Genomic DNA, 24,246 nt, shown 5'->3' with positions numbered 1-24,246 from the left:
CTTGATAACACAAAGTATTATAATTCTGCATGTTGTGAACAATGTACGTTACACGGTATGTTATAGGCTTATTACACAAATACATGTAGCTTAAGAATTTAAACATATGGAGTACATATGGTATAGCCTATTAGTTATTTTAAAACAAGTTAGTAAGCCTATCAGATGAAACAATATCTTAAAGTATAGACATAATTTTATTTTTATTTGCATCACTATGTTAATTAATACGGCCGAATGGGTTTACTAAATGCGTCGCGGCAACAAACAGTGGAGTATATTCCTTTGCGCCAAGAAGATACGACATTGGGCAAAACGTGGTATATATAGGTTTTACATGGCGAGACGATAATAACTGTACAAAAACTGAAACGCGACAAGAGAAATAGATAAATAAGTTCTATTGTTAAGGCGGGGGTAGGCGTTTGCATAGATAAACGGTGATCGAATATTTATAGAGGACACAGTGACCTACTGCCACCGACACTCACACAAAACAGCAAAAAGAACACTTTAGCGCTTGCGATGTATAATGGAATAAGCAAAGGAGGACAAATAAATCAAACATTTCGTGTCAAATGTGGATTTACTTTACACATAACTCGCTTGGCAGCGATCAAACACTTGAATTCCCAGACCTGCGGTTTCAAACGGTAAGCAGTATATTACAGGCGCTTAATATACACAAAGCAGAAAACCATTTTGTACAAGGTATCCTCCATAAGAATGAGGGGTTTGAACAAGGCAAAACAAGTTTGTTCGGTGTTGAAATATACAGTTGGATCCATATCCTAAGTGGGCGTTTTTTACTGCGTTAAAACAAAACAATGTTTCAGAAAAACTGGTTCAAAGGAAAAACATACTTTCACCTGATATAAGCTCACATACATAACAAAACAGAGACTCGACAGTGAGGCAAATTAATCAGAGTCAACAGTTGCCACATTAGAACGAAAATGTAGTATTGTTCGTCGACGTTTTTCGACAAAAAAACAAAGCAATTCGGGCTTGAGGTCAGATTGAAGAAAAGCTCCATGGACAGTTACTTCATTTCGGCGTAACTGTTTTCGTCGACGGGAGCAGCACGGCTCGAGAAGCGACGAGCCAGACTCTGGAAGGTGGACAGGGGTCGTTGACCTCCCGAGAATGACCTGGAGTGAACCCAGGCGTAGGTGGGCTGATCTTCGGCGACCTGGAACGAGTTGTTGTTGGTTTTGTTGTCCAGCTCGTACACGTCGGTCTGGGCGATGTTCTGGCTGTCGTCCTGCGACAAAAATCACAAAAAAATCAAAGCTCAACTGTGTTCGTTTGTGAACAACGTTGACCGTATTCGTATAAATAAGGTAATTTACCATCATTTGTGAGGCCCACTGGGTCAGGTCGTGTAGTGTGGCGTCCATTTCTGCGTCATCCCTCAAAGAATCCAATCCCATGTTGTTCGACTGGTTGCCCTGCAAAGCATATCAATGCTCAAGGGTGCCGATAGTATTTGGAAATTCTTATAAATCTTCATTTTTTTGCTCCATTGGTAGGCTTCTTGATACAATTATTTGTGTACGATTATAGACCATTATATTAAATGACATTTTCCTACATGCTTCAAGTTGATTGTATTGTTCCCGTTCCATTATAGTAACATTTTAGTAAAATATTCAACGACAAGTTCAAGCCGGGGTGCCGCAAATCTATTTATTATTTTTGAGGGGTGCCGTAAGTCATTAAAGGTTGAGAATCACTTCTCTAGTCTAATAAATTGCCCTTCTGCTATATTTCGTAAAAAATGTGTTTAATAATATCGGATGATTTTTTCTACTCACTGAGGTCCCTTCTTCGGCGGCCGCTTCGTTTGATTTTTGTCCAAAAATTCGCACCATGGGTACGTTGTTGCCATCTTAGAAGAAATCAAAAAATGTCGGTTGAAAGAAAGCAGTGCGTTATAATTTTAATGCTGCGTTAATAAATCTTTAAATCTTTTAATAGCAGAGCAACGTATAGTTGGTAACAATAAAGGGTTTTGAAACCGAAATTGAAAACCAAGATAATCAACTCTGGTTGGGTTCACATATGTCTTTTGGCAAGTTATTGTCATTCAAGGGAACGCAACAACAAAACATCACGCCTTAACATGAGTTTTAAAACCCTGCAATAGACAAACCATCGTCACACTTAGAACAGGCATAACTTAAAAGTGGGCGAGCTCGTAAAAATATATCAATCTTTGATAGTTTTATCAAGCCAGTGGAACCTGCTATATCGTCGGTTCCACCACAACAGGAAGAGCATCCAGCCGCCCCCTTTTCTGTACGGAGAGTTGTCTTTCCACGCCACTGAAATCACACGATAAGCAAAGTTAACTTTGCGTATAGACCAGCGATCCATCGTCCCAGTAATTCGGGTTGGGTTTTTCACAGTTCCATTGTTTGTCAATGCAATGGAATCAAAGGTGATATCTCTAATGGTGTCTACTTGTCTATATCTATTGCTATTTGGGATGTTGTAACAACACACTTCGAAAAAAACGGGGAATCAGTAGCCAACTATTGCCAAACAAATGGTTTTCAAACTTTATATAAACTATAGCCAGCCGTTTCTATAAACATTTTTTGATAATTAACGACTTTTATGTTTTTTTTTTATAAAAAGGAAATATGTAAGAAGAAACAACAAAGATAATAAAATAGATTGAAGCGTTTCATTCATTACCTCCTTGTACCGCCCCTAAAAATACCGCAAATCAGATTGTGAAAATGTTTGGTCAACAAATTGCAACAAAAAACTTCGAACAAAAACTAATTATTCATGGTATTTTATCTTGCCTTTTCGCAATCCAGCATCTTTAGGGTTTCGCAAAACGTTTTACTATAGGCACCGGACGCTTTTCACAGCCAGATTTTACAAAGTCGCCCACTTAAACAAAAAAAAGTTTAAATGCAGCAACGGCTTCTAAACGAGAAAATCCAATCTGGCAGTAAAAAGCGTGATATACAATTACCTGTATCATGAAACGAGATATACAATCACCTGTATCATGCCGAGCGACCCGACTTGAATTGAGTTGATGACGAAAGCGGCAACGGCGGTGACGCGTCGCTCGGAAGCGGCACCGGCGCCGCAGCAGGCGCACAGGAAGCAGCAGAAGTATAGGAGAGCGGCCAGGATGGCGGCGCCGACGATGGAAGCGAGAATAATGAGCCAGGTAAGCTGCCCTCCACCTACTGCTACGCACGGCTCGGTGTTGCAGGGTTCGGTGCGATTCTCCTGAGCGGAACAGAAAAATAGGTTTAGTATATTCTCGATATTGTTTTGTAAGTTTATTATTTCCTCTATGATTATGAATTTGTAAGTTCAATTTTCTCTTTCGTTTTGTAATTTTATTATTTTCTGTATATAGTTTTGTAAGTTTAGTAATTTCTCCATAGTTTTGTAAGTTTATTATTTTCTGTATAGTTTTGTATGGTTATTACTTGTAATTTCTCTGTAGTTTTGTAGGTTTAGATTTTCTCTTTTCAAATTTAGTATTTTCTCTATAGTTTTGCAAGTTTATATTTTTTCTGTAGTTTTGTAAGTTTAGTATTTTTTCTGTAGTTTTGTAAGTTTGGTATTTTCTCTATAGTGTTGTCAGTTTAGATTTTCTCTATAGTTTTGTAAGTTCAGTTTTTCTCTTTTTGTAAGTTCAGTTTTTCTCTTTAGTTTTGTTAGTTTGTCAAAGAACAAATAATTTTCATCCCACAATAAAACCAAAAAAAATATTGCATAGACAAAGCCCGTTTATATGCACGTTTAAGCCGGATTCGAATCTATTTCGTTTCATTCTCTCTCATTTTGGCGCTGGAATGAATTAAGTTCTCTCGTTTCTTAATCGGTCAAAAGAAGTGGTTTTCAACCCGTTCGCCGCTTAATCTGTTCGTTTCGCGGACGGCCGAAATCGTTTAATGTAGAATGACCTGCTTTAACGCAGTAAACATCACGCCACTTTTGGGGCATTATGACGTAACATGAACGGCTAGTCGTAAACAAAACAACAAGTTTAGCGCATAAGGAAAGAATATTACATACACTCGTTAGATACTAATTTGTGACAGAGGCGCTGGTCTAGAATCCACAAAATCGAACATTATTTTGGTTAGGATGCGGGTTATTGTAGGTAAAATAGTAATACTTGGCCCACCCTCACCCAAATATTGTACATTGCTTTAATAATTGTCTCAACGCTGTGGCAGGATTCTATGCCAGCGCCAAATACAGTTTTCATTAGTCGTGTTTGGTACATCTTATTACCTTCTTTTGTCCACCTTGTACATAGCGTTAACCAGCACACATAAGCTTAACTTTCCTGCACTTACATTCTGTGTGGCAGGTAAACTGACGCACAAAACAGTAAAAAAACGTACTTAAATCGGCAAACCTAACTCAAGTAATTCTTGTTTTTCAATTTTAGGTTAATTAAAACGAACAAGAAGCAATAGATTGCTACCGCAAGGAGTAGCCTAAGCCGAAAATTCGGTTGTGCGTCAGAGGTTTACTGTAATATTACGTAATAATACATATAGGGGTGGAAAGTTTCCGAAAATTTTGGAAACTTTCCGGGAATTTTGAAGGACCCGGGAATAATGGGAATATTGGGAATTTTCAAATCTGGCATTTTTTGTGTTTAAAACCTTTGTTTAATATTTCAACAACCCCTCCAAAAAATTAAAAACCTATCTTGAGCATTTCTAGACAAGCAGGTGGAGATGCTAACCGGCAGCAACTAGTACAACGACTTTGTAACTCACAAAACAACATATGTTAAAGATTTAGCTACCGTAAGCTGGGGATATTTTGGCCCAGACCGGTCGGTGTTGTTTTTGTTTGTAAAAAAACAGATTGGTGATGATTAGAGCCATTTTTATTTTAACCTAAAAAAATTTTTTTTGACTTTTTTTTGACTTAACAAAATTGCTTATTTGTAGAGGCAACAGTTTTTCCTTTAATTGATGCCAGTTATACAAACATAATATTTTGTCGATTTCAGACCCAAACGTAATATTTTGTCGAAGAAGTCGTTGTTTTATGGATTATAAAGGTGCGTCGTGTTTTTGGCAATAGATTTAGCTTGCTTAGGCATTTTTGTATTACAGAATGTCTGTAGGATATTCCTAAAATCAAAACTGTTGAGCTTCGAAAAGACCACGTTTATGAAGAGAAAGTGTTTTATAATAATTATATAAATACGTAACAATAAATAAAAAAAATGGACAATTTGCGATAAAAGTTACTACTGATCGAAGTTGGCATTGTGACATATGTCCTGCTTTTATGGATTAATATTGTTTAATTGTGTCACAGTTCCTGATTTACAATACCTCCACAACATTTTTTACAAAAATTACTGTCAAGAAACACAAAAACTTTTTTAAAAGCCATAATGTTACAAATTTTGACTTTCTTGAAATGTTGACTTTATTGTAAATTTTGACTTTATTTTGACCTACTTCTTGTAAACAGTCCCCTATAGGTGATGAAAACAACTTTATTCTTTGATTCGTGGACAGATAAGGTCCTTACAAATTTTGGCTTTATTGACTTTTGCGGACCCTAGTAATGATTCATTTTTGCAGTTAATAAACTAAACCATGTGTTTGTATGTTCTTAAATATTTTAGTTATACATAGTACTTTTAATCTAAACAGTATAAGGCCATTATTTTCCTGTTTCAATATCAAACTAAGATTGTTTTAAAAGTTTCCGAAAATTTCCTAAAATTCCCCCAAATCCCAAAATTTCCATGGCAAGTTTCGGCTCTGAAAATTCCTGTGAAATTTGCAACCCTAAATACATATCAGTGCAGTTTGTACACTCAAGCTGGCTTGAATTTCGCGCCATGTAATTACGACGCTGGAACGGTTTACTTTTCAATCCGGATTGAACCTTAATCTAATCTGCCCGCGAAAGGTGCATATAAACGGGCTTATTGATCTCACCTTTCCAATGATGCCTCGCTTGCTACGCCTTTGAAAATCAACGTGTGAAAGTTTCGTTCCATTGTGATTTTTAATGAGGGTACTGGGGACTTTCAAAAACTATCGCGATATATCATGAATATTAATGTCGGTTTTTGCCGAATTAAACACTTACTCCCCAACAAATTTATAGCAAGCGAGGCATCATTGGAAAGGTTTACTCCTGTGATACTTAATAAAAATTAGTTTCAACCTGGGATGAAATTTTTAATTTTATTTTTAAGGTGAATATTAACATTGAATATTAATATTTTCAAATATTAATTTTTTTTAAAATATAGACCGGTCTTGAGACGATGGTAAAATATTTTTTCGAAAACATTATACGTAAATAAGTTTATTTCGGCGTTGAAATAATCTGCCAGAAATTATTTGCTGACTAGCTTTTGGTGAAATAAAGACCTTCAAAGACAAACACAATTCATAGGTTTTTTAAAGACCTAAAATTACACCAGGAAAAGTGTTTTGAATATAATTCGAAAACAAAACATTAAAAAAACAATAATCAACACAATACCCAATAGTGTTTTTTTTAGTTTGTCACTTTCTAAACAACAATAATTCGACTATTCAAAGATCTTTGGAAAAATGCAAGATTTTTTAAAATTAATCTTTATTTATGCTATAGGTGTTTGTCAGTATTATCCTACTAAGCATTTAAGATGCATAACTGTTTGATCTAATCATAGAATTTTTATTGGAATTTATTTCATAAAAACAGTGCTATACGAATGTTTTTTTCCACGTTTATGCCATACTAGGATGATCTATGCCTTTCTCAAATTTTAAATTACATTTCTAAGATTCCCAATGTTTATCTGTTTATCTATAACCATGATTATTTTAAAATTCCAAAAACAGTAAAATAGTGGAATATGTTCCATTTTTTAATCATTAAAAGGTGGAGATGGTGATGGCCATCTAAAAAGAATCATATTCCATCAGTATATCAAAAACATGGTCGATCAATGCTCACCGCAATAGTCTGGTTGTTTGAATCGAGACAAATGCGCGTTTGTACTAACGTTCCTCCGCCACAAGGCTCAGTACAAGTTGTGTTGTCCACCCAAGGGCCTGGACACGACGGGCACGTCTGCACATAAGTATGGGTTTGAACGTGTGTTAAGACGTCACATGATAGACCCGGTCAAATAAAAAAATGTAGTTAACTTTGCTTACCTGTTCGTTGCACGGGACAGTCCTCGAATTCTGCGAATAAACAAATATTCTTTATCAAAAAAATTTCCTAATTTAAACAAGAGGCATTTTTCGGAACAAGGATATATTACTGCACTGCTCGTTGACTAAAAACAAAAATAAATCTTATAACAAAAAGCCAGAAGTTAAACGGAAATCATTGTTTAAATTCACTAAAGCAACGCGGCACGAATGTTCTCTTACAGTTCCGTTAATTCCGCAAAAAAGCTCCTGTGTTTTCGATCCTCCGCCGCAAGTTAAAGAGCAAGAGTCAACATCCGTCCAATTTCCGCAACCGCAGTCCTGTTAAAATAACAGGAGCTTTACTTTCAGTCGAATGTTTTTATTTATATTAGGGCTTGTCGAAGCCAATAACTTTAAAAAACCTAAATATATTGCACAGTTTGAGCTTTCTTACCTGGGTTCCGCAGTCCACCAGTTGGGTTTGCTAAAAAAGATAATAGAACAATTAAAAATATTCACAGTTTAGGAAACCGGCGTTTGTAATACAGCAAACTTGCGTCATTGATGTTTCGATTAAAACGTTTCTTTATTATCAATTTATTAAACACGCACTAATCTAAATTTGAATTAGGGCAAGAACTTTGAGACAAAATGAATGGATTTAAAAAAATAATGAATGTTACATTTAACAAAATAAATGAGTTTAAAAAGTTCATTATTGAATTTGAATGGTTAAGTATGGGATTTGCTGTGTTGTAGTTTTTTGGCTTGAATCCGACAACTTATAAAATATATTTTGTTAAACCCAAAGTCACTCGACTTTGCTTTTATAGTATAAAATAAAAATAAAATTAAGATAAATTCACTTACTGACTCGTTACTGTTCTTTAACCAACTTTAAAACAGTTTACGTGGCTAACATTTGACAGTTTGCGAACAACTGGTCGAAGGAAACATCTTCAGTTAAGATGTAGAAAGAATATCAAAGCACATACAGAAGTACATCGATGTTGGAAATAAAAAAAGAGTTATTCGGTATGTTCAAAGTGATACCTACTTCGGTATGGGCTTTGATTTCTTACTACGTCTTACTACAACCTCCAACCATTAAGCTCTAAAAGTTTCGGTTAACTTTTACCGACTTACGATTTGGCTGCATCCTGGTGTTGTGCAATTTCTGCTCTGCGCCTTTTTCCCGCCGCCACAAGTCGCGTTACAAACAGTGGAATCGAGCCAGGCGCCGTATTCGCAAACCTGGACGTTAACACAATTTCTCAAACTCTCCACAGTTGACTTTTATAACAGCAATATGACCAAATTTACTTAGACATATGATTTTAAACAGGGAACGTCTTGGATTAAGTAGTTTGTATTATGGAAAAAATGGATTTTTGTATAATAGAACAAAAGAAAACAGCAAGGGAGTTATGTCTTAACAAATACAAAACAAATGTTTGTCACACTCTATTTATCAAGGTCACTTACCCCCGTGTTGCACGCAACGGTCACATTTTGCTGAAAAAAATAAAACAATAATAAATCGATTTCTACTCTGCACCAGTATGAACAGAATTATACGTATAAGTGTTCATAAATTGATGTAAATTTAATAGCTGCATTGTATTACTCCAGCAAAGGCGAACAAAAGAACTCCAAATACGGCTAAAAAGAGCACATTTAATAATATACATTAAAAAACATTTCTTCGTCGAAGAAGATTTTATTCATGTGCGACTAAGGAATATATTTCATTAGGATCATACCAGAAACACTTCAGTTTGGTTGACACAAGACCATTCTTGCACTCTAGTTCCACCGTCACATGCCTCAGTACAATCGCTCACAAAAACAAAGCTCACACAGCTGCAGTCCTGAGAATAAAAAAAAAACGTTGCCGACACTCGTATACCATCAAAACGTTTCTTGTTTGTCAAAATGGCACCATAGCAGACGTTTCCGCTACTTAAACCTGAAAAAGTATAAGAGAATAATTTAAGCTCGAGTTTCTGTTACGCATGAATTTACTGTAGTGCTCATCTGTTTACTTAGCATTTGTTTACTCATTACAAATTGGTATTAAAACTGTTGCAATAGAGGCGATACCAACCTGTGTGTTGCAGCGATCATGTCTGGTTTCCTGCAAAAATACAAACAGCGTTAATCGAACAAAACAGAAAGAATGGACGAATATGGATACATGAAAGGGGTTAAAACGAAAAGGTTGTCGGAAATTGAATACTCTACTAAAAGTTTAGTAATAGGAAATATGAAAATATTATACAGCGCGTTAATATGGCTTATTTAATATTACGCTAATATGAAAAAAAACTTAAAGATTCCAAATTATTTTGCAGACAGCTTACCGTTTGAGGTCCCGACGGTGTATTGCACATCCTAGTTTCCGATGTCGTACCATTTCCACACATTAACGTGCAGTTGCCATCACCGAACCAATCCGTGCAGGTACAAACCTGAACCAACGGGCATTTTAGAATTAAAACATACCAACCACAACCAAAACATATCAAGCACTTCAAACAAGTTCGTAAGTTTGGTGATAAAGGACAAAACTTTAACACGAGCTCACCTGAGTGTTGCACACCATGAATCTCGTTTCCTGCGCAAAACGACGGAAATATTAATTTAGGAAACCAGGTTAGCGTATAGTTTTTACCAAACGAGTGTCAGGCTAAAGAGAGAGGTGGTCCACCTTTTGTTTGCATAAGCCAGTTTTCTTACTTAGGATTTAGATGCGCCACATCAACATAAATCTTAGTAAACTTACGTATTATTCAAAAATTGTACTTCTGTTTAGGGATGTCCAAAACTTGGCATTTTATTGCGATACCATTCCTAACATTTTGGACAAAAACTATCCCGATCAGTTGCGATACTAAACAAAATCATTTTTATGCTCAAACGAGCTAAAATTGAAATGTTGAAGGCTGATTAAAACTTGCTTTCAAGAGAGAAGTTTAGTTACCTGCATTTTTAAATCTACTATTAGCTGAGTAAGTTATCTTTCAAATTAAATTTTCTAAGTTGGATCGAAGTCAATGCTAAAATTCCTGCATTAATTTGGTATCGGACGAGTATCGATGTATCACTTGGCAATATAGATTGACCAGTCCTGGGCTAACAGTATTTCCTAGAATAACATTTTTAGGTTAGTTTTTATTCTAAAAAACGCCACTTACAAACTTGGTGCAGCCAACCGTTGAACAGTTGCGACGTTGAAGCTTCTGTCCGCCACCGCAGGCCACATCACATGAACCGGCATCCAACCAGCTTCCATACTCGCACGCCTTTTTGAAATAAGAAAAAAATAATTGAAATTGACAAAAGCCGAAAACAGATCGTCCACTTTTTTGAAGTGGGACAACCAAGACAACTTGCTACTCAAGACCAAGCAGTGAATATATGTCTCACCTGCGTGTTGCAGTCCACAACTTCGTCAATCTAAAAGGGAAAAAAACATAGGCGATTACGTAAAGTCGAACGAAATTACTATTACATAGAAGGGCGTCTTCATGGAATGAGATTTTTTTTACTTTCCATCGCGATTTGTTGTTATCGGGTTTCACGTCATGTTGCCTTGTCCGCGCGGGGATGCTTTACATTAGATAGTTTTCTTCTGACAACCCGATGTTTCGTTTTTCAACTTTTTACTTAATCTATACTGATTTCATATGTTTTTGACTTTTTATTAAATTTATTATGACTTATTATAGAACATAAGTCTAATTCAATAACAAATCTCCTGCGTATATGTTTGGCGCACAGTTACAAACATGGACATTCCGAAGATGATTAGCCTTAACGACACTGCTGCTTATAGATCAAATGTATTTTATCTCACCACGCCCGATCCAGTGCAGTTTTGTCTCCTCGTTTTGACACCGCCATCGCACGCTTCGCTGCACAACGTCTGATCAACCCACGGAGTACAGCTGCATACCTGGATTTTACAGGGGTGCTTAACTTGGAAAATTAACTGTAGTCGACCAAGTTTAGTATGGCTTATCCTATTGGTCTTCAAGAAGTCTTAAGTAAAACGACAATGTTGAAAATCCAACAGGAATTCACCAACTTTGTAATTTCCGTTCAAAAACCAGTTAGAACCAAGGCAGCGCAGTCGGACTCGAGTAAGACTACGTAAAGTTACCCACATCCAGAATACGACGAGCGCATACGCAAGTACCAAATTTTGAAACTGATGTAAATTTTAAAGTGGAATAGCATATGGCGAAATATATTTCAACCATGTATAATGGGTGGATGAACTATACGACACCCTTGGTGGCCTAATATCCACCTTGTTTTAGTTACTTAAATTGGCAAGCTATACAGTATACATGCTGTAGAGTCGGAGCCGGACTTGATGAAATCGCACTATTAGTGGTAGTTGCACTTTGTCTATTTTTGTCCGACTCCGTAGCCTTTGTTGGATCAATATGCGCTGTATAGGACATGGTATGCTACACATAACAACACGTTACCAATATAATTTCGTTAATAATTAGTTAGTGCATCAATATAGAGTTTTTGGGCAGTGTTGTTAAAACACGTCTTACATTAAAACCTTCAAACTGCCAACACGTTGCCACGTTTCACAAAATCATCAAACAACAACAAATTTGCAACGCTTTAAGATGGCACCTTTACTAAACTAAGGATGCCAACCAAGACGCGAGAATAACAAGCGTGTAAATCTAAATTTTAAAATAGCAATAATCATTTGGTAGAATTGTTTTTTGGGCAATTACAGTATAATAAATAAGGATACCAACCAAGACGCGAGAATAACAGGCGTGCTGTTACCTGTGTATTGCACGGCTCTTGTTTGAAAGTGGCTCCCACGCAGCCGCTAGCGGGCGCTCCACTCAACATGCACTCGCGGGTGTAGTTCTGCAAAAAACAAGTGGTTTAAGGTCAACGCGACTGACGCTTTAAAAACCGGTCGCGTTAGGTTAGTTTGAAGCAGGCTATGAGGTATTAGCTATTCCTGTTTTGTTTTGAAAGGGGTTGATAACTTTTTCTATACGTTTCGTATTTTTCACTATTTCGTCTTGTCAGGTATTAGTAACTACTTAACACAGTGATAACCTAGTTTCGGTATTAGGCATGGAGCCAATTAAGCGAGACTTGCATGGACGCTAATAGTTAGCCATACAAATATCTATAGACATATGCGAGACCCAAATTGGCGAATTGCGACGAACAAACTGATAAAAAAGTCAAACTCTAATTAGCACTATTCCTTTTTGTCAAAAAAAAAAATGTGCTATACGTCTCAAATGACCAGTCGACTAACATTACCTGGACGCCGCCTTCGCACGGCGCACTGCAAGGCCCTAGTATTGACCAGGAGGTTAGCATAGGACACTCGTTGGTGGAACAAGCAACGGTTTCCGACTGGCTCGCCTGTCCGTTCGCTCCTTCGCATGTCGTTGAAGACTGGAAGATATTTTTTGTATTCATTTTAATGTCAAACTATGCTTGTATCCTTATGGATTCAACTTTCTAAACACATGTTTTCTCGGCAAAACACTAATCAGTACTGAGAAGGTGTTATTTGTATTAACAGTAGTTTTAATAAGAGTTTTTTAACAACTAATTTTCTGATGTTTCATTAAACAAACGATAGCATGAATAGTGAGACGTATTGAGTACAAGCCCTGTGTTTCGATATAAAGATATGCTATCAACTCATTATGTAATTGCCATGACAAGTCAAGCAAAGATTTTACGAATGTCTATATTCGGCAAAATCAAAAATGCTTAGGTTTTCAGTTTTTGCTGAATATGTTCAATTGTCAAAATATATAAAAAAAGTAAAATACGCGATCAGAAAATCGGCTCACCAGTCCACTGAGCAGACACAATCGCGTCCTAGTCAGCTCGCCGCCTCCGCATGACAAGGTACAAGTCGTATTTAACCAGATTGTCCACTGACCGCACATGCCTGTGTTGCACGGTAAGTCGACGCTCTGCAGTGAAAAAAGTTAAAGGATGACATGCCTGAATTAGAGCAACTGCTGAAATAGAAACAGCTCGACGTAAAAACATGCCAATGTAGTTCAAAGGAACCTCAATAAATTGAGACAGTGGCTTTCAACGTCCGTACTGTGGTACCTGATTTTGGTATTTACTCCCCTCAGACACTATTTTTGGCACGATAAATCGGGTTCGTCTAACGGTAACCTAATAATGGTAAATAGCCGCAGATTTTTTAGCATTGCGAATTATATTCTTTATTTCGAATGGTCATAAAATTATGCGAAACCTTGTTTAGATCAGATAGTATAAAAGGACATTTTCCTTTTTCTGAAACAACTAATTAAAGTTGGTGTATTTTAATGGTTCTAGCTTAAAAAACACTAATAAAAGCGGGGACTTGAGGTCCTATGATTTCTTTGTGTTAACCGTATCCAGATATTATTGATAAAAAGAGCATACAAAAAGGCGATGTAAAAAGGCGATGTTTCTATAACAACTTGTTTCATTCTAGGAAAATCGTAGCTGTGATAAAATAGCTGTGAAATAGAATCTACACACGAAACGCTTTACATTTCCTAAGTCTCCCACGATAAAAACGTGCACGGAAATGCCAAAGTCGGGTCTAAAATGACAAAGGCAGTCAGCTACAGGGGCCACACCCACCTGGGTTCCGAGGGCGCTAGCGCCGGGACAGAGGGCCGATGGGGCACCCAGGTAGAAGCATACCCGGGAGCTGGTGACAGTGCCGCCCCCACACAAGACCGTACATGTCGTATTGCTCCACGGACCGAAGGCTGGGCAGTCCTGGACGTTGCAAAGCTGAGACTGTGACTCGGTGATAAGGTCGTTTGTTCCACACCCGATTCCCTATATAGAAAAATAAGCTCGATGTCTAGAGGTTTCCACAGACTTCAACAATAATTCTAAATTTTGACATAGCGTTTAGTCTATTGGTACAGTTGTTTCGTGCGGTTACAGTACAAAAATCGAGATTTTTTCTTCTAAAACATTGCGTGCATTGTTTTAATTTCGTTTATTGCGACGTTAGGTAAACCACTTACAAAAATGATTGTCTGTAACGTGTCGTTCGCCAAAAAAAACTTATATGGCAAACAGAATTGAAAACGGTCGGACGACGAAAAAAATTGTTGCGATAGTTTGGTAAATGGAGTCACTTCACCAATCAAACGTAAGAGTGCAGTGCGATTGTTCATTTGTGTGTTAAAGTTCAAGTTTACTCTATCACGTACTGCCGTACAAATTGCAAAACGGATGTTAGAAACATTTGGGGACCAATTGCCTATATATAGTCGATAATCTTGCCGTTAAGTGGATTAAAATAAAAACTAACGTAGAAAACTAGGGGCTCAATGCCTGTTTGACAATAGTAATGGCGTCATTTGACATCAGATCGGAACGCGATGCATTATGTTCAAAATATCGAAATAAAATGCCAAGTATCGGACATACCTATAGTTACAAGTGGATGCTCTGCACTTGATTCCCAAGAAAGAGCTGTTTTCCACTGACATTTTACATCCGCCTTATTATATCGTACTTTTAACACAGTATTTCTATTATATAACAGATAATCGTACCGTTAAGTAGATTACATTGGAAATAACTAAGAAAACTAGGGGCTCACGGTCGGGTGAACTCCGTTTGCGTCGAAGCAAGTCCTCGTTCTTTGCTGAGTGCCTCCACCGCATGAATGTGTGCAAGAACCGAAGGCACTCCAATCCGAGTAGGACGGGCAGCTTTGGGTGTTGCACGCCTGAGAACTGTTCTGTGCAGTGATTCCCTTGCCGCCTGGGAATTTATAAGACTTGTAAGCACGCAGAAATAAGCTGTTGTCTATATACGCGTTTTACACAATTTTTCATAATTATGTAATTAGGTTTAGAGTAACTAAATAATCGGGGATTAAATGGCAATAGTCTTTATTAGGCCCGGTCAACTCTTAGATGAATTTCAAGTTTCTGTTAGGTAAGACTTATGTTACAAAGGTTTTTCAAGCCTCTAAACGAGATTCGAATTGTAAACAGTTTGTTTTCCCAGAATGTATTAAAACTAACTAATTTGCGAAAAACTTAAACTAAGTCTGGCAAAATTACACTAAAAAATCGACTGATTGTCATAACAATGCGAATGACAAATACGTATTGGCATAAGTGATGTACATATTTTGGCTGCATATAGCTGAAACCTTATACCAAATAAGTGAAAGACGTCGTTGTACAAAATATAACTCTTGGAAATTAGAAAAAAACAGATCAGGGTGTTACAAACTCAGGCCACCAGGCCACATATAGCTTAAATATTTGTGGATTCACCTAAATTCAGAAAATCTCTAAAAAGTCTTAATAAAGTAAAACAACTTAAATATTAAAATTTTAGCACCGTGGATAATATGCAGATATTATAGGGGCGATGGATGCTGGGAATTCAACAATAAGATTAGAATCAGAACAAGCAGCGATGCCAAGTACACCTACCGGTACAAGCTTCGCTGAGCGCTCCCAGTGAGTCCTGACATTCCCGCGATCTGACCTGGGTGCCTCCCCCACAGAACTGGCTGCACTGGGTCTCACTCCACGTGGTCCAAGTGCCAACGCAGCTGCCAAGGTTCTGGCAGTACCAGTACTGAGTGTACCTAAGGATGACAACAAAAGGCAAGCGCTAAAACTAGTGTTATTTACAAGTATAGGGCTGCGGAATCGGAGATGGGCTCAGGACTCGGGTAAGACCGCGTGAAACTACCAGAGTCTCGAGTCAAAAATGCACATGCGAGGTACCAAATTTTAAAACTGATATGGCCGTCAACTGAAAATAGACTCCGCAGCCAAATAGGGATGTGGCATAATATCGAATAGGAGCCGATATCAAGTGTTGGTATCGGCAAACTAGGGCGGTATTGGTGCCGACCCGATACCAAGTTAATATGGGAATTTAGACAAGATTAGCGATCACACGCAGAGTTTTCTACATTAAGTGAATTTATCGAAAAATAGTAACATCTGGAGGGTAACTTAACTTCCTAACGCCAAAGCAATTTACAAACTGGCACATTGTCTTTGAACATTTATGTTGCCTGATTGAGAATAGTGATGGCGTCATTTATCATCGGATCGGAACGCGATGCATTATGTTCAAAATATCGAAATAAAATGGTATCGGACATCCCCAGTTACAAGTGGATGCTTTGCACTCAATCCCCAAGAAAGAGTTGTTTCCCACTTACATTTGACACCCGCCTTATTATTGTATCTTTTACAACGGTATTTCAAACAGAACAAAGTTGTGTCTTTCACACAATCCAAGTGACCATGATAAGTAGGCAACTATAGTAAGAATAGTTATGTTAATTTTTTAAACATGTGACGAAACTTTGCTTTGTTGCAAAAAGCCGTTGTTTAGAAAAGAGTTAAAAAGCTGTTAAATAAACAAGCAAATAAGTTTTAATAAGGACCATGTAATTTCTGTCGGTTACAGTGGCCTGAACAATACGCGGAAAATTCCGTTATTGCAGCGTTAAACTCATTATTTGTTTTAGATTGATAACTCGGCTATAACCTATCCATATTAAGAATGGGATTTTGCAAAATTGGAACAATGGTTTTAATATGCTCTCTATACTGCAGTTTAACTAGACCCTTTGATAGCAGAACAAACAAACACAGTATATGCCTTCCACCTATTAAATATAGTCTATACTTAATAAAGATTATATACAAAAAAGAAAAAATATATTTTAGTGTTGTTTTTTGAATGGATTAGAGATAGATTTTTATTTCAAAGGGGACATTAAAGCTAGACAATTTTTTCCACGTAAAATATTGTAAAAAATTTCAAAATATTCCAAGAAAACGTTTGTAAAAAATGTTTAATACTTACTTGCAGGCGGGTTGAGCTGCGCAGTAGATCTCGTGCTTTCTCGTGCTTGAATCGCACACACCGGAACATGGGAATATTACCCTAGTGGCAGGGTCAAAGCCCTGGCAGAGGGCGGGACAGTTCTCGTAGCTCTCGGCGAAAAAGTTGGCCGCCAAGTCCTGGCACATCAAAAAGTCTGCGAAGGCCAAGAAAGGAAGTGCTTCTTATTAGTTTACATGGTTGCCTAAAAAAAGTTGCACTTCAGCTTGCCTGGTTATAAGTCGCGCAAGGATTATGTATAATTAATCTAAGAACAGTGAAAAGAAGGTGTTTTTTATTAGTTTACATGGTTGCCTAAAAAAAGTTGTACTTCAGCTTGCCTGGTTATAAGTCGAGCAAGGATTATGTTTAATTAATCTAAGAATAGTGCCACATTTTAGAAATTATTCGTTTTATCACAATAAAGTGTTTTTAAGAAATTTTGACAAAAATATAAAAGGAAAAATTATATTTTTTTGAATCGGATATAACAAGGTATGCGGATTTTATAGAACGCTTTGGATTTTATTTTAATTATAATTCTTTTTTATTTTTTAAAACGACACTCCGGGAAAAGCATTTAATTACAGCAGAAAATAATTAAAAAGGAGCACTTTTTACGGAAAATTTGAATACCATCTGTTGACTGGCGGCAGTTCTTCAATGGAAAAAACGCTTGACGCTAAAACGCTCTTATCTTCATAATATGCAATATGCATCTAACAACATTCTCGAAACAAAACCTTGAAACAGCCACTTACTCGGCGCGATACATGGCCTGCTGCGCATTCTAGTTGGCGCTGCTGTGCTGGGTTCAAAAGCGGTCCACTGCCCGAAGTTGATGGCCTGGGTAAGGCCAAGGAGACCGCCACAAATCAGTGTGGCGGTCAAGAGATGCCGCGTAGTCGCCATAAGAATTTTCCTATACCAATACTTTCGTCGATATCAGACGAAAAACCTGCGACAAAAAGCGATTTTTTTGAAAAAACTTGATTAGGTATTATTTTGGGTTAGTGTTTCTCAGCCCTTTCGCCGCGACCCAAATGCTAAGCGTAAGTGTTACAGCGAAGCTTTAACGACCCAATTCTATTCGATAAACGTTTTGTACGCTCAAGTAAAGAAATAAGACAGTAGCATTACTAAATTGAAATTTATTAAATATGGTGCATTTATTCCTATTGCTTCTGCAATTTCGAAAAAATTTTGCTCAGAACAAATCTCAATAAAGTAATCATGTATAAACTACTTCAGTTGGCTATACGCAACAAAAAGATACTGGGACCTAAGTTTTTGTCGCGAACCATAGGTTTGGAAGTACTGTTTTAGTTTTTAATAGTTTTCTGCCACGCAAATTCAACGTTAGAAAATTAAGTTTGATGCATTTGTGAGAAAAAATTGTAAAGTAGCACGGATAGTATTTGACAAGAAAATATGTCCTCGTAACTGCCATTTCGAAAAATAATCCACCCACTCGAACGCGGTAAAAGTATACTGACAACTTTTACTAACAGTGTTCACAAATTGCTGCTGATGAATTTCTTCAAATACATTTTTGACGAAATTGGCGACAAAAGTAAAAATAAATATTTATCAATGCTATAGTATAAAAACAACACTTGAATTTTTGCCTATGAAAAGCCTTCAAAGTATTCGGCAAATAAATAAATTAAACGACACTAAATATCTCCCTGTAAAGCAACGTTAGATAAAAGCCCGCAAATATTAACAAAACACATAATGTCTAAAAACCATAAAACAAAACAGACGATTAAACAGCCTGACGGGTTTGCATGCAGCCGCGTCTAATGTCGAAGCACAGAGGTTGCAAAGGCCACGCCCGAAAAAAAAACGATATTATTTTTTTCATTTCGCGTTTCCTCCCCTCGTCGAAGCGTATCCGGTGAAGGGCGCCAATTCGATATAACCGGGGAAAAGTGTGACGTCAGAGTGTCCCGCACCGCCGACGCGTTTTGTTTTTAAAAAGCGTTTCTCTTTCACTCGTCTCTCTCTGCGGGCTTCCAGCGAAGCGAGGTGTAATGTACACAAATTCGCGAATTTTCTATAGCGTGTTTTTTTCTTGTTTTATTTTTTCGCGAGTAAAATAACAACACTATTTATTGTCGTTCTGTTTGTTTTAAACAGGACTAGATATATACACACACAGTTAAAATACCGAAATAATGTTAAATGTAGGTTATACATTAAATGCGCCTATATTCGTTGCAAAAATGAATTCGATTTCACCAAAGAATGCATAGTTGCGTGCTATTCTTTTTCCCGTTGAAACGTACGGTTACTGTTCGTTTTAAACAGGACTATATACAATACACGGTTAAATTAACAAAATAACATTAAATGTATAGTTTATACAACAAATCGACTTCTTATCGTTTTAAAAAATACGACCAAAAATGAATAGTTGCGTGCTATTCTTTTTCCCGTTTAAACGTACGGTTACTGTTTATTTTGAACAGGACTACAAACACGGTTAAATAAACAAAATAACATTAAATGTAGGTTATACATTAAACCCGCCTATTTTCGTTTCAAAAATGAATTCGATTTCACCAAAGAATGCATTGTTTAGTACTATTCTTTCTCCAGTGAAACGTACAGTTACTACCTTTAAAGTCAAACCCTGATAAGTCGAAGCAGTAGCAAAAACACGCGATACACAAACAACGTGGCTATACATGCAAATTAAGGTGGAATCGAACTTGCAAAGTTGTGCATACCGGTTAAAAAGTTTTACTTTAATTATTTTTACAAATTGATAACTAAACATGTATATCGTCAGCCAATAAATTACACAAGTGAGTACTGTATATAGAAATAACCCCAGTTAGATCAAAATGCCACAATGCACCCAGTCCACCGATTCAAATACTAAGATTGAACTTTTCTAATTCTATCCGTGTTACAAAAATCAGAAAACTTGCAAGCAAACTGTGCTATATTTTAGTTAGCATCTAGGCAAACAGCATCAGAGAAACCAACTGATCAGTGAGCTTGTTTAATCGCTATTGGAGGAATTTTCCTACAGGATGTCATAATTTAACGTCATAAAACAAAAAGACATTAGAAACATGTTGTTTTCGTCCAACAAATGTGACATCAAAAAAAAGTTTAAATCCTTTTAAAAGTCGCCAAAGTGTTAGATTAAACTTTTTTGGGGGAAAACTTATTTTATATTTTTATAAACACACTAAGAATAGGCCTTCATAGAACCCTTAAAACTGGTCCTCGCATTCCCAAGAGGTCAAACAAATCTTGTGTAAAGCGCTATACGCTTGTGGCAGCACAATTTTTCTTTAAAACAAACACAATACATATAAATTACAACCAAAACGTATATATCAGTAAACAAATGCAAAGTTAACGACGTAAAGGTTGGTGTTTGGTGCATACAACCAAATGTTGCCGATTTTAAAGTCATCTTTTCATTATCTTAATATTTCAAATGTCAAATACGTTTGCTATAAGGCAATATGCTCTCAAAATGTTTAAACAAATCATAGATTTTTAATTTTATAAATTGGAGCAACTTAAGTTAAAATATCTGGATTTGAAATGTATTGCCATAATTTAGAAGATTGTAAATTTCGTTTTATAATCTTCGAGTTTGTGCATTTTGAAACGACAGACACAAGTATAGCACAAGTTAAAAAGGTCAAATAAAGGACAAACAGCTATCCCAAAATGCGCGTTTAAAAGTGCGGAAAGTTAAAATCAAAAACCTTAGGCAGTCCAAAGAACTATAATCAGAATAATTTATTACCATTTATTTAGCCTTGTTTTCTTTAAAATTAACTCAAAAAGTTTCATTGATAACCAACGTATAGAGATAGGCAAGTGATCTCAAATTGTGTAGCGTGGCGGGTTAGAAATTACCTTTTTGTATTACAAATAGAAAAACTATACAATGCAAAATTCATAATTATTATTATTGAATTTACCTGTTGCGTTAGGTGAGATTGTTAAGTTAGGATAGTATTGTTTTGTAGATAGTGTGCCGCAAATGTATATTTATTTTCTTAGCGCACCGCAAGTCAAAAAAGCTTGAAAACCACCGGAATATGCTGCTGCTCTGTTTAACTTTAATCAAACATACTAGTTTAGCCCAATATGCATCCGTGTAGTTTGAAAAACTTTACGTTTAAAAACAATCACATAACTACCAGTCCAATTAAAAAGGAAATGTCTACACTATTACAAGCGTTGTGACAAAAAAGCTTTCCATGTTAGACCGGATCTCATATTTGAAGATGATGTTTAACATTGGTATTTCCTTATATGCATCCTTGATAAAGGCAAGCTGCTTGAAATTTAGCCACTGTAATATAACAGTGAATATATTTTGAGATATTTAGACATTAAGGGATACCATGAGGACACTCGGTTAGGCCAGATGGTCTAATCGCGCAATAAGTAAAAAGCTGCTACCAAACAAAGTAAAAACAAACAATCTTGATTTCTGTCCAAAAGGCAAGTTTAAAACACTTGTCATTTCCATCGCCAGTGTTAGTTTCAGGTTAGTATGTTTAATGTGAATTTTGTCAAAATCCAACGCTTGTGTGAAATCGTAAAATGTGCAATGATTTGAGCGCATTGCTAGCTACCTTCATTCGAAAATAACGCGCAAAAAGTGAAACAGGTGCCCAACGCACGTTTTAAATTGCTTTTGTGCTAATGAAATTAGATATTTACGTGAATATGCAGATACCTTCGTCGCTCAACCGAATTTAAACGCATATTTTTTTTTCTGATTCTCGAAAAAATATGCGTAACTAAACAGGATTACAATGCATAAAGCAGAGATTTTAACAATTTTTTGTGTATATAGTGGTTAGAAAAGCTAGAGGAGATTGTCAGAAACAGCACGAATTAGTGTCATGGTAGCCAGGTTTTATTGTCAAGCAGCATAGAAGAAAAGTTAAGAGACATTTAGGCCGTCAGGTTTACCTACTTTGGGACAAGCTACGATACATGCTATAACGGATTAGCTCTGCGAACAAATACGTAAGTTGGCCTATGACAAAAGCATCGTTTATTCGAAAGCAAAAAATAAAAAAAAGTTTTTTGTTACGTGATTTTCGCAAATGCAGCATACTACACAGCTAGGCTATAAGCAAGTGGCATTTAGCAAGCAGTAAACACTATCAGCCTGGAGAAACATATCTATAACTAAAATCAACATCCTTAATTAAAAGGTTGATATTATACATGCAGATCACATATTATTTTTAGTGAAACTCTTTCGGTTTTTCACTTTGTGTCGCTATATGATCGGCACCTAAACAAATTACGCTTTGCATCTGCTGGTTCCATAAAACACAACTTTAGTTTAAAAAGTTAAAACATGCATTTTGCCAACTCAACAGTGGTTTACCTTAGATCTGAAAATTTCCTTTTTTAGGAAAGTATATGCCAACTGGGCGGAGTAATATTTAGAGGTGCGATTTTGAAAAATTTCTAGTAAATATTCAGTAATAGTTTTTACGATTTGCCTTTATGAATAGTGGAAAGACTTCTTTTGTCTTTTTCCTAAACAGTTCCATATTGGATTAAAAAATAGGATATGTTATTGATAGCCAAACGAAAACGAAAATAGCGACCTATATCAAGCTTAGTGCTTAATTCATTTGGCGGTAGTTGTTCTCATCCATTCCAGACACTCTGCGAGCCATGCTCACCAAGGTGGAACGGGGTCGTGACCCCGACATTGAACGTGAGTGAACCCAGTAGAAATCCTTGTGATTGGACGAAGACGATGAGTTATTACTGGTAACGTTGTGAGATAGATCGACAGCCATATCAGAGTTGTTCTTCGCCGCCTGTAAATAACATATTTACGCTTATGTCGTTGCTCTTTCTTTACCATTTTTTAACCTTTACTGTTTATGTAATATATTTTACTAAGCCGCTGTTTTTTTATAAATTAGACGAGTTGTTAGACACCACTGACCAGCATATGGCATTGCATTTACCTTTAGAATTACTTTTTTTATCATTAAGTTATAAATATAATAGTTAGATTTAGTATAATTGAGAAATCGAGTCGGCCCAAAAAACTTAATACATGCTGATATATACACCAATGTGCATATTTATCTGAGTTTAATACATCACGTAACCTCAAAAATCAAAGCCCTTTTTTTAAATTCTACATCATTTGCAAATTGCGCACAACTCCTAACGTAATAACAGGATTCCTAAGCTTACTTGCATTGCAATGTATAACGTCAAGAGTATGACGTCATATTGTGCGTATTTAAGACCCTATTGTTGTCACGGCCCGCCACAACATTTTTTAATTGCTATGCGGCCCAAAATAAAGCCCCACCCCTGAAGAAAGGCCTACATACCATCTGATTTGCTATCCACTGGTTGATAGAAGCCATGTTGGTTTCGCCTTCGAAAGTTGCCAAATCGCTGATCGCATTGTTTCCCGAAACCTGACAAAAAACAGTTATTTTAAATGTTGTGAAAACTTCTAACGAATCTTGTGAAATACAACAATTAGTTTTAAAAACGTCGTTGGTGATTCCAAAATTTATAAAACATTATAATATTCAAAAAAATGCGTGATAACTATTTAAATATAATTTATGTCGCAATGATTGGAAACAAAATATGTTTTATCCAGCATAACGCTCATCGAGTAAAACAGAATTCATAAAGTTAAAGGTCTCTGTTATCAAAATAGCATCACTGGGTCTGTGCAAATTTAAAATGGTCGGGTTACAGCACAAGCATCTATAAATATAATTAGCATAGAAATATCCAGTTAAAAATGTAACCAACGTTTCCAGATGCTTCGGGCGCTGCGTCTGCTGCTGTCGCGTCAATCCGGACCATCGGGATATCTTCTTTAGCTATTTAGAAAAAATGACGTTGGCTTATATCAAATTTAAAAGCTTTCATTTTTGACCTATTTCATATTGCTATGATGAAACGGTAAAGATATAAATAATAACTGACGGATAAATTGGAACAGGACATGCCGTTCTTCACCAGGTTTAATGCTTCTCTTATGTTTATGTAGTGAGTTTTTTAGGATGTGCTGATTATTGCAGGTTCGAATTAGATCCATTGCATTTCGTGTGATAAATTCAAAGGATTTAGGAACGTTGACAGCATAATGAAACTTATTTAAAAAATTCTCCAGTGT

At 36.4% G+C, this 24,246-nt stretch overlaps 3 protein-coding genes across 3 annotated transcripts in view; all 3 read right to left on the bottom strand.

Annotated features, from left to right (window-relative positions):
• Nucleotides 1-24,246, bottom strand: part of LOC146139977 (integrator complex subunit 3-like) — a 58,320-nt gene that overhangs the window by 3,572 nt on the left and 30,502 nt on the right. The window lies entirely within an intron of this gene.
• LOC146139981 (uncharacterized) lies at nucleotides 34-17,987 on the bottom strand. The gene is made up of 26 exons (XM_083391532.1): nucleotides 17,837-17,987; nucleotides 17,058-17,232; nucleotides 15,659-15,816; nucleotides 14,809-14,972; nucleotides 13,827-14,030; nucleotides 13,028-13,153; nucleotides 12,483-12,620; nucleotides 11,985-12,071; nucleotides 11,023-11,121; nucleotides 10,593-10,622; nucleotides 10,361-10,468; nucleotides 9,751-9,780; nucleotides 9,527-9,634; nucleotides 9,271-9,300; nucleotides 8,927-9,034; nucleotides 8,649-8,678; nucleotides 8,310-8,417; nucleotides 7,618-7,647; nucleotides 7,404-7,502; nucleotides 7,182-7,211; nucleotides 6,979-7,095; nucleotides 3,022-3,258; nucleotides 2,246-2,327; nucleotides 1,818-1,891; nucleotides 1,353-1,451; nucleotides 34-1,264 (listed from the first exon to the last, which is right to left on the bottom strand). Exons 1-26 carry the CDS (start codon nucleotides 17,985-17,987, stop codon nucleotides 1,043-1,045), a joined length of 2,844 nt encoding a protein of 947 aa, XP_083247658.1. The 3' UTR covers nucleotides 34-1,042.
• LOC146139980 (uncharacterized) lies at nucleotides 17,073-23,946 on the bottom strand. The gene is made up of 5 exons (XM_083391575.1): nucleotides 23,880-23,946; nucleotides 23,441-23,530; nucleotides 22,691-22,909; nucleotides 17,837-18,033; nucleotides 17,073-17,232 (listed from the first exon to the last, which is right to left on the bottom strand). The coding sequence occupies exons 1-3, from the start codon at nucleotides 23,931-23,933 to the stop codon at nucleotides 22,709-22,711; spliced, it is 345 nt and encodes a 114-aa protein (XP_083247701.1). The 5' UTR covers nucleotides 23,934-23,946; the 3' UTR covers nucleotides 17,073-17,232; nucleotides 17,837-18,033; nucleotides 22,691-22,708.

Source organism: Ascidiella aspersa, chromosome 6 (genome assembly GCF_963924565.1).
Source record: "Ascidiella aspersa chromosome 6, kaAscAspe10.2, whole genome shotgun sequence".
NCBI classification, from domain to species: Eukaryota; Metazoa; Chordata; class Ascidiacea; order Phlebobranchia; family Ascidiidae; genus Ascidiella; species Ascidiella aspersa.
Note: the sequence above shows the minus strand (reverse complement) of the source record. Positions and strands in the feature narration are given on the sequence as shown.

Bases quoted from the DNA above. Each gene is read 5' to 3' on its own strand.
- LOC146139981 (XM_083391532.1), bottom strand. From the start codon at position 17,987: ATGGCGACTACGCGGCATCTCTTGACCGCCACACTGATTTGTGGCGGT. The intron at 17,233-17,836 runs GTAAGTGGCTGT...TGGCCTTCGCAG, and splicing joins CAGGCCATGTATCGCGCCGA to ACTTTTTGATGTGCCAGGAC. The intron at 9,781-10,360 runs GTAAGTGGCGTT...CGTTTTGCGCAG, and splicing joins CGGTTGGCTGCACCAAGTTT to GAAACGAGATTCATGGTGTG.
- LOC146139980 (XM_083391575.1), bottom strand. From the start codon at position 23,933: ATGGTCCGGATTGACGCGACAGCAGCAGACGCAGCGCCCGAAGCATCT. The intron at 23,531-23,879 runs GTTGGTTACATT...GTTTTTTGTCAG, and splicing joins CGCCCGAAGCATCTGGAAAC to GTTTCGGGAAACAATGCGAT. The intron at 22,910-23,440 runs GTATGTAGGCCT...TGTTATTTACAG, and splicing joins AGTGGATAGCAAATCAGATG to GCGGCGAAGAACAACTCTGA.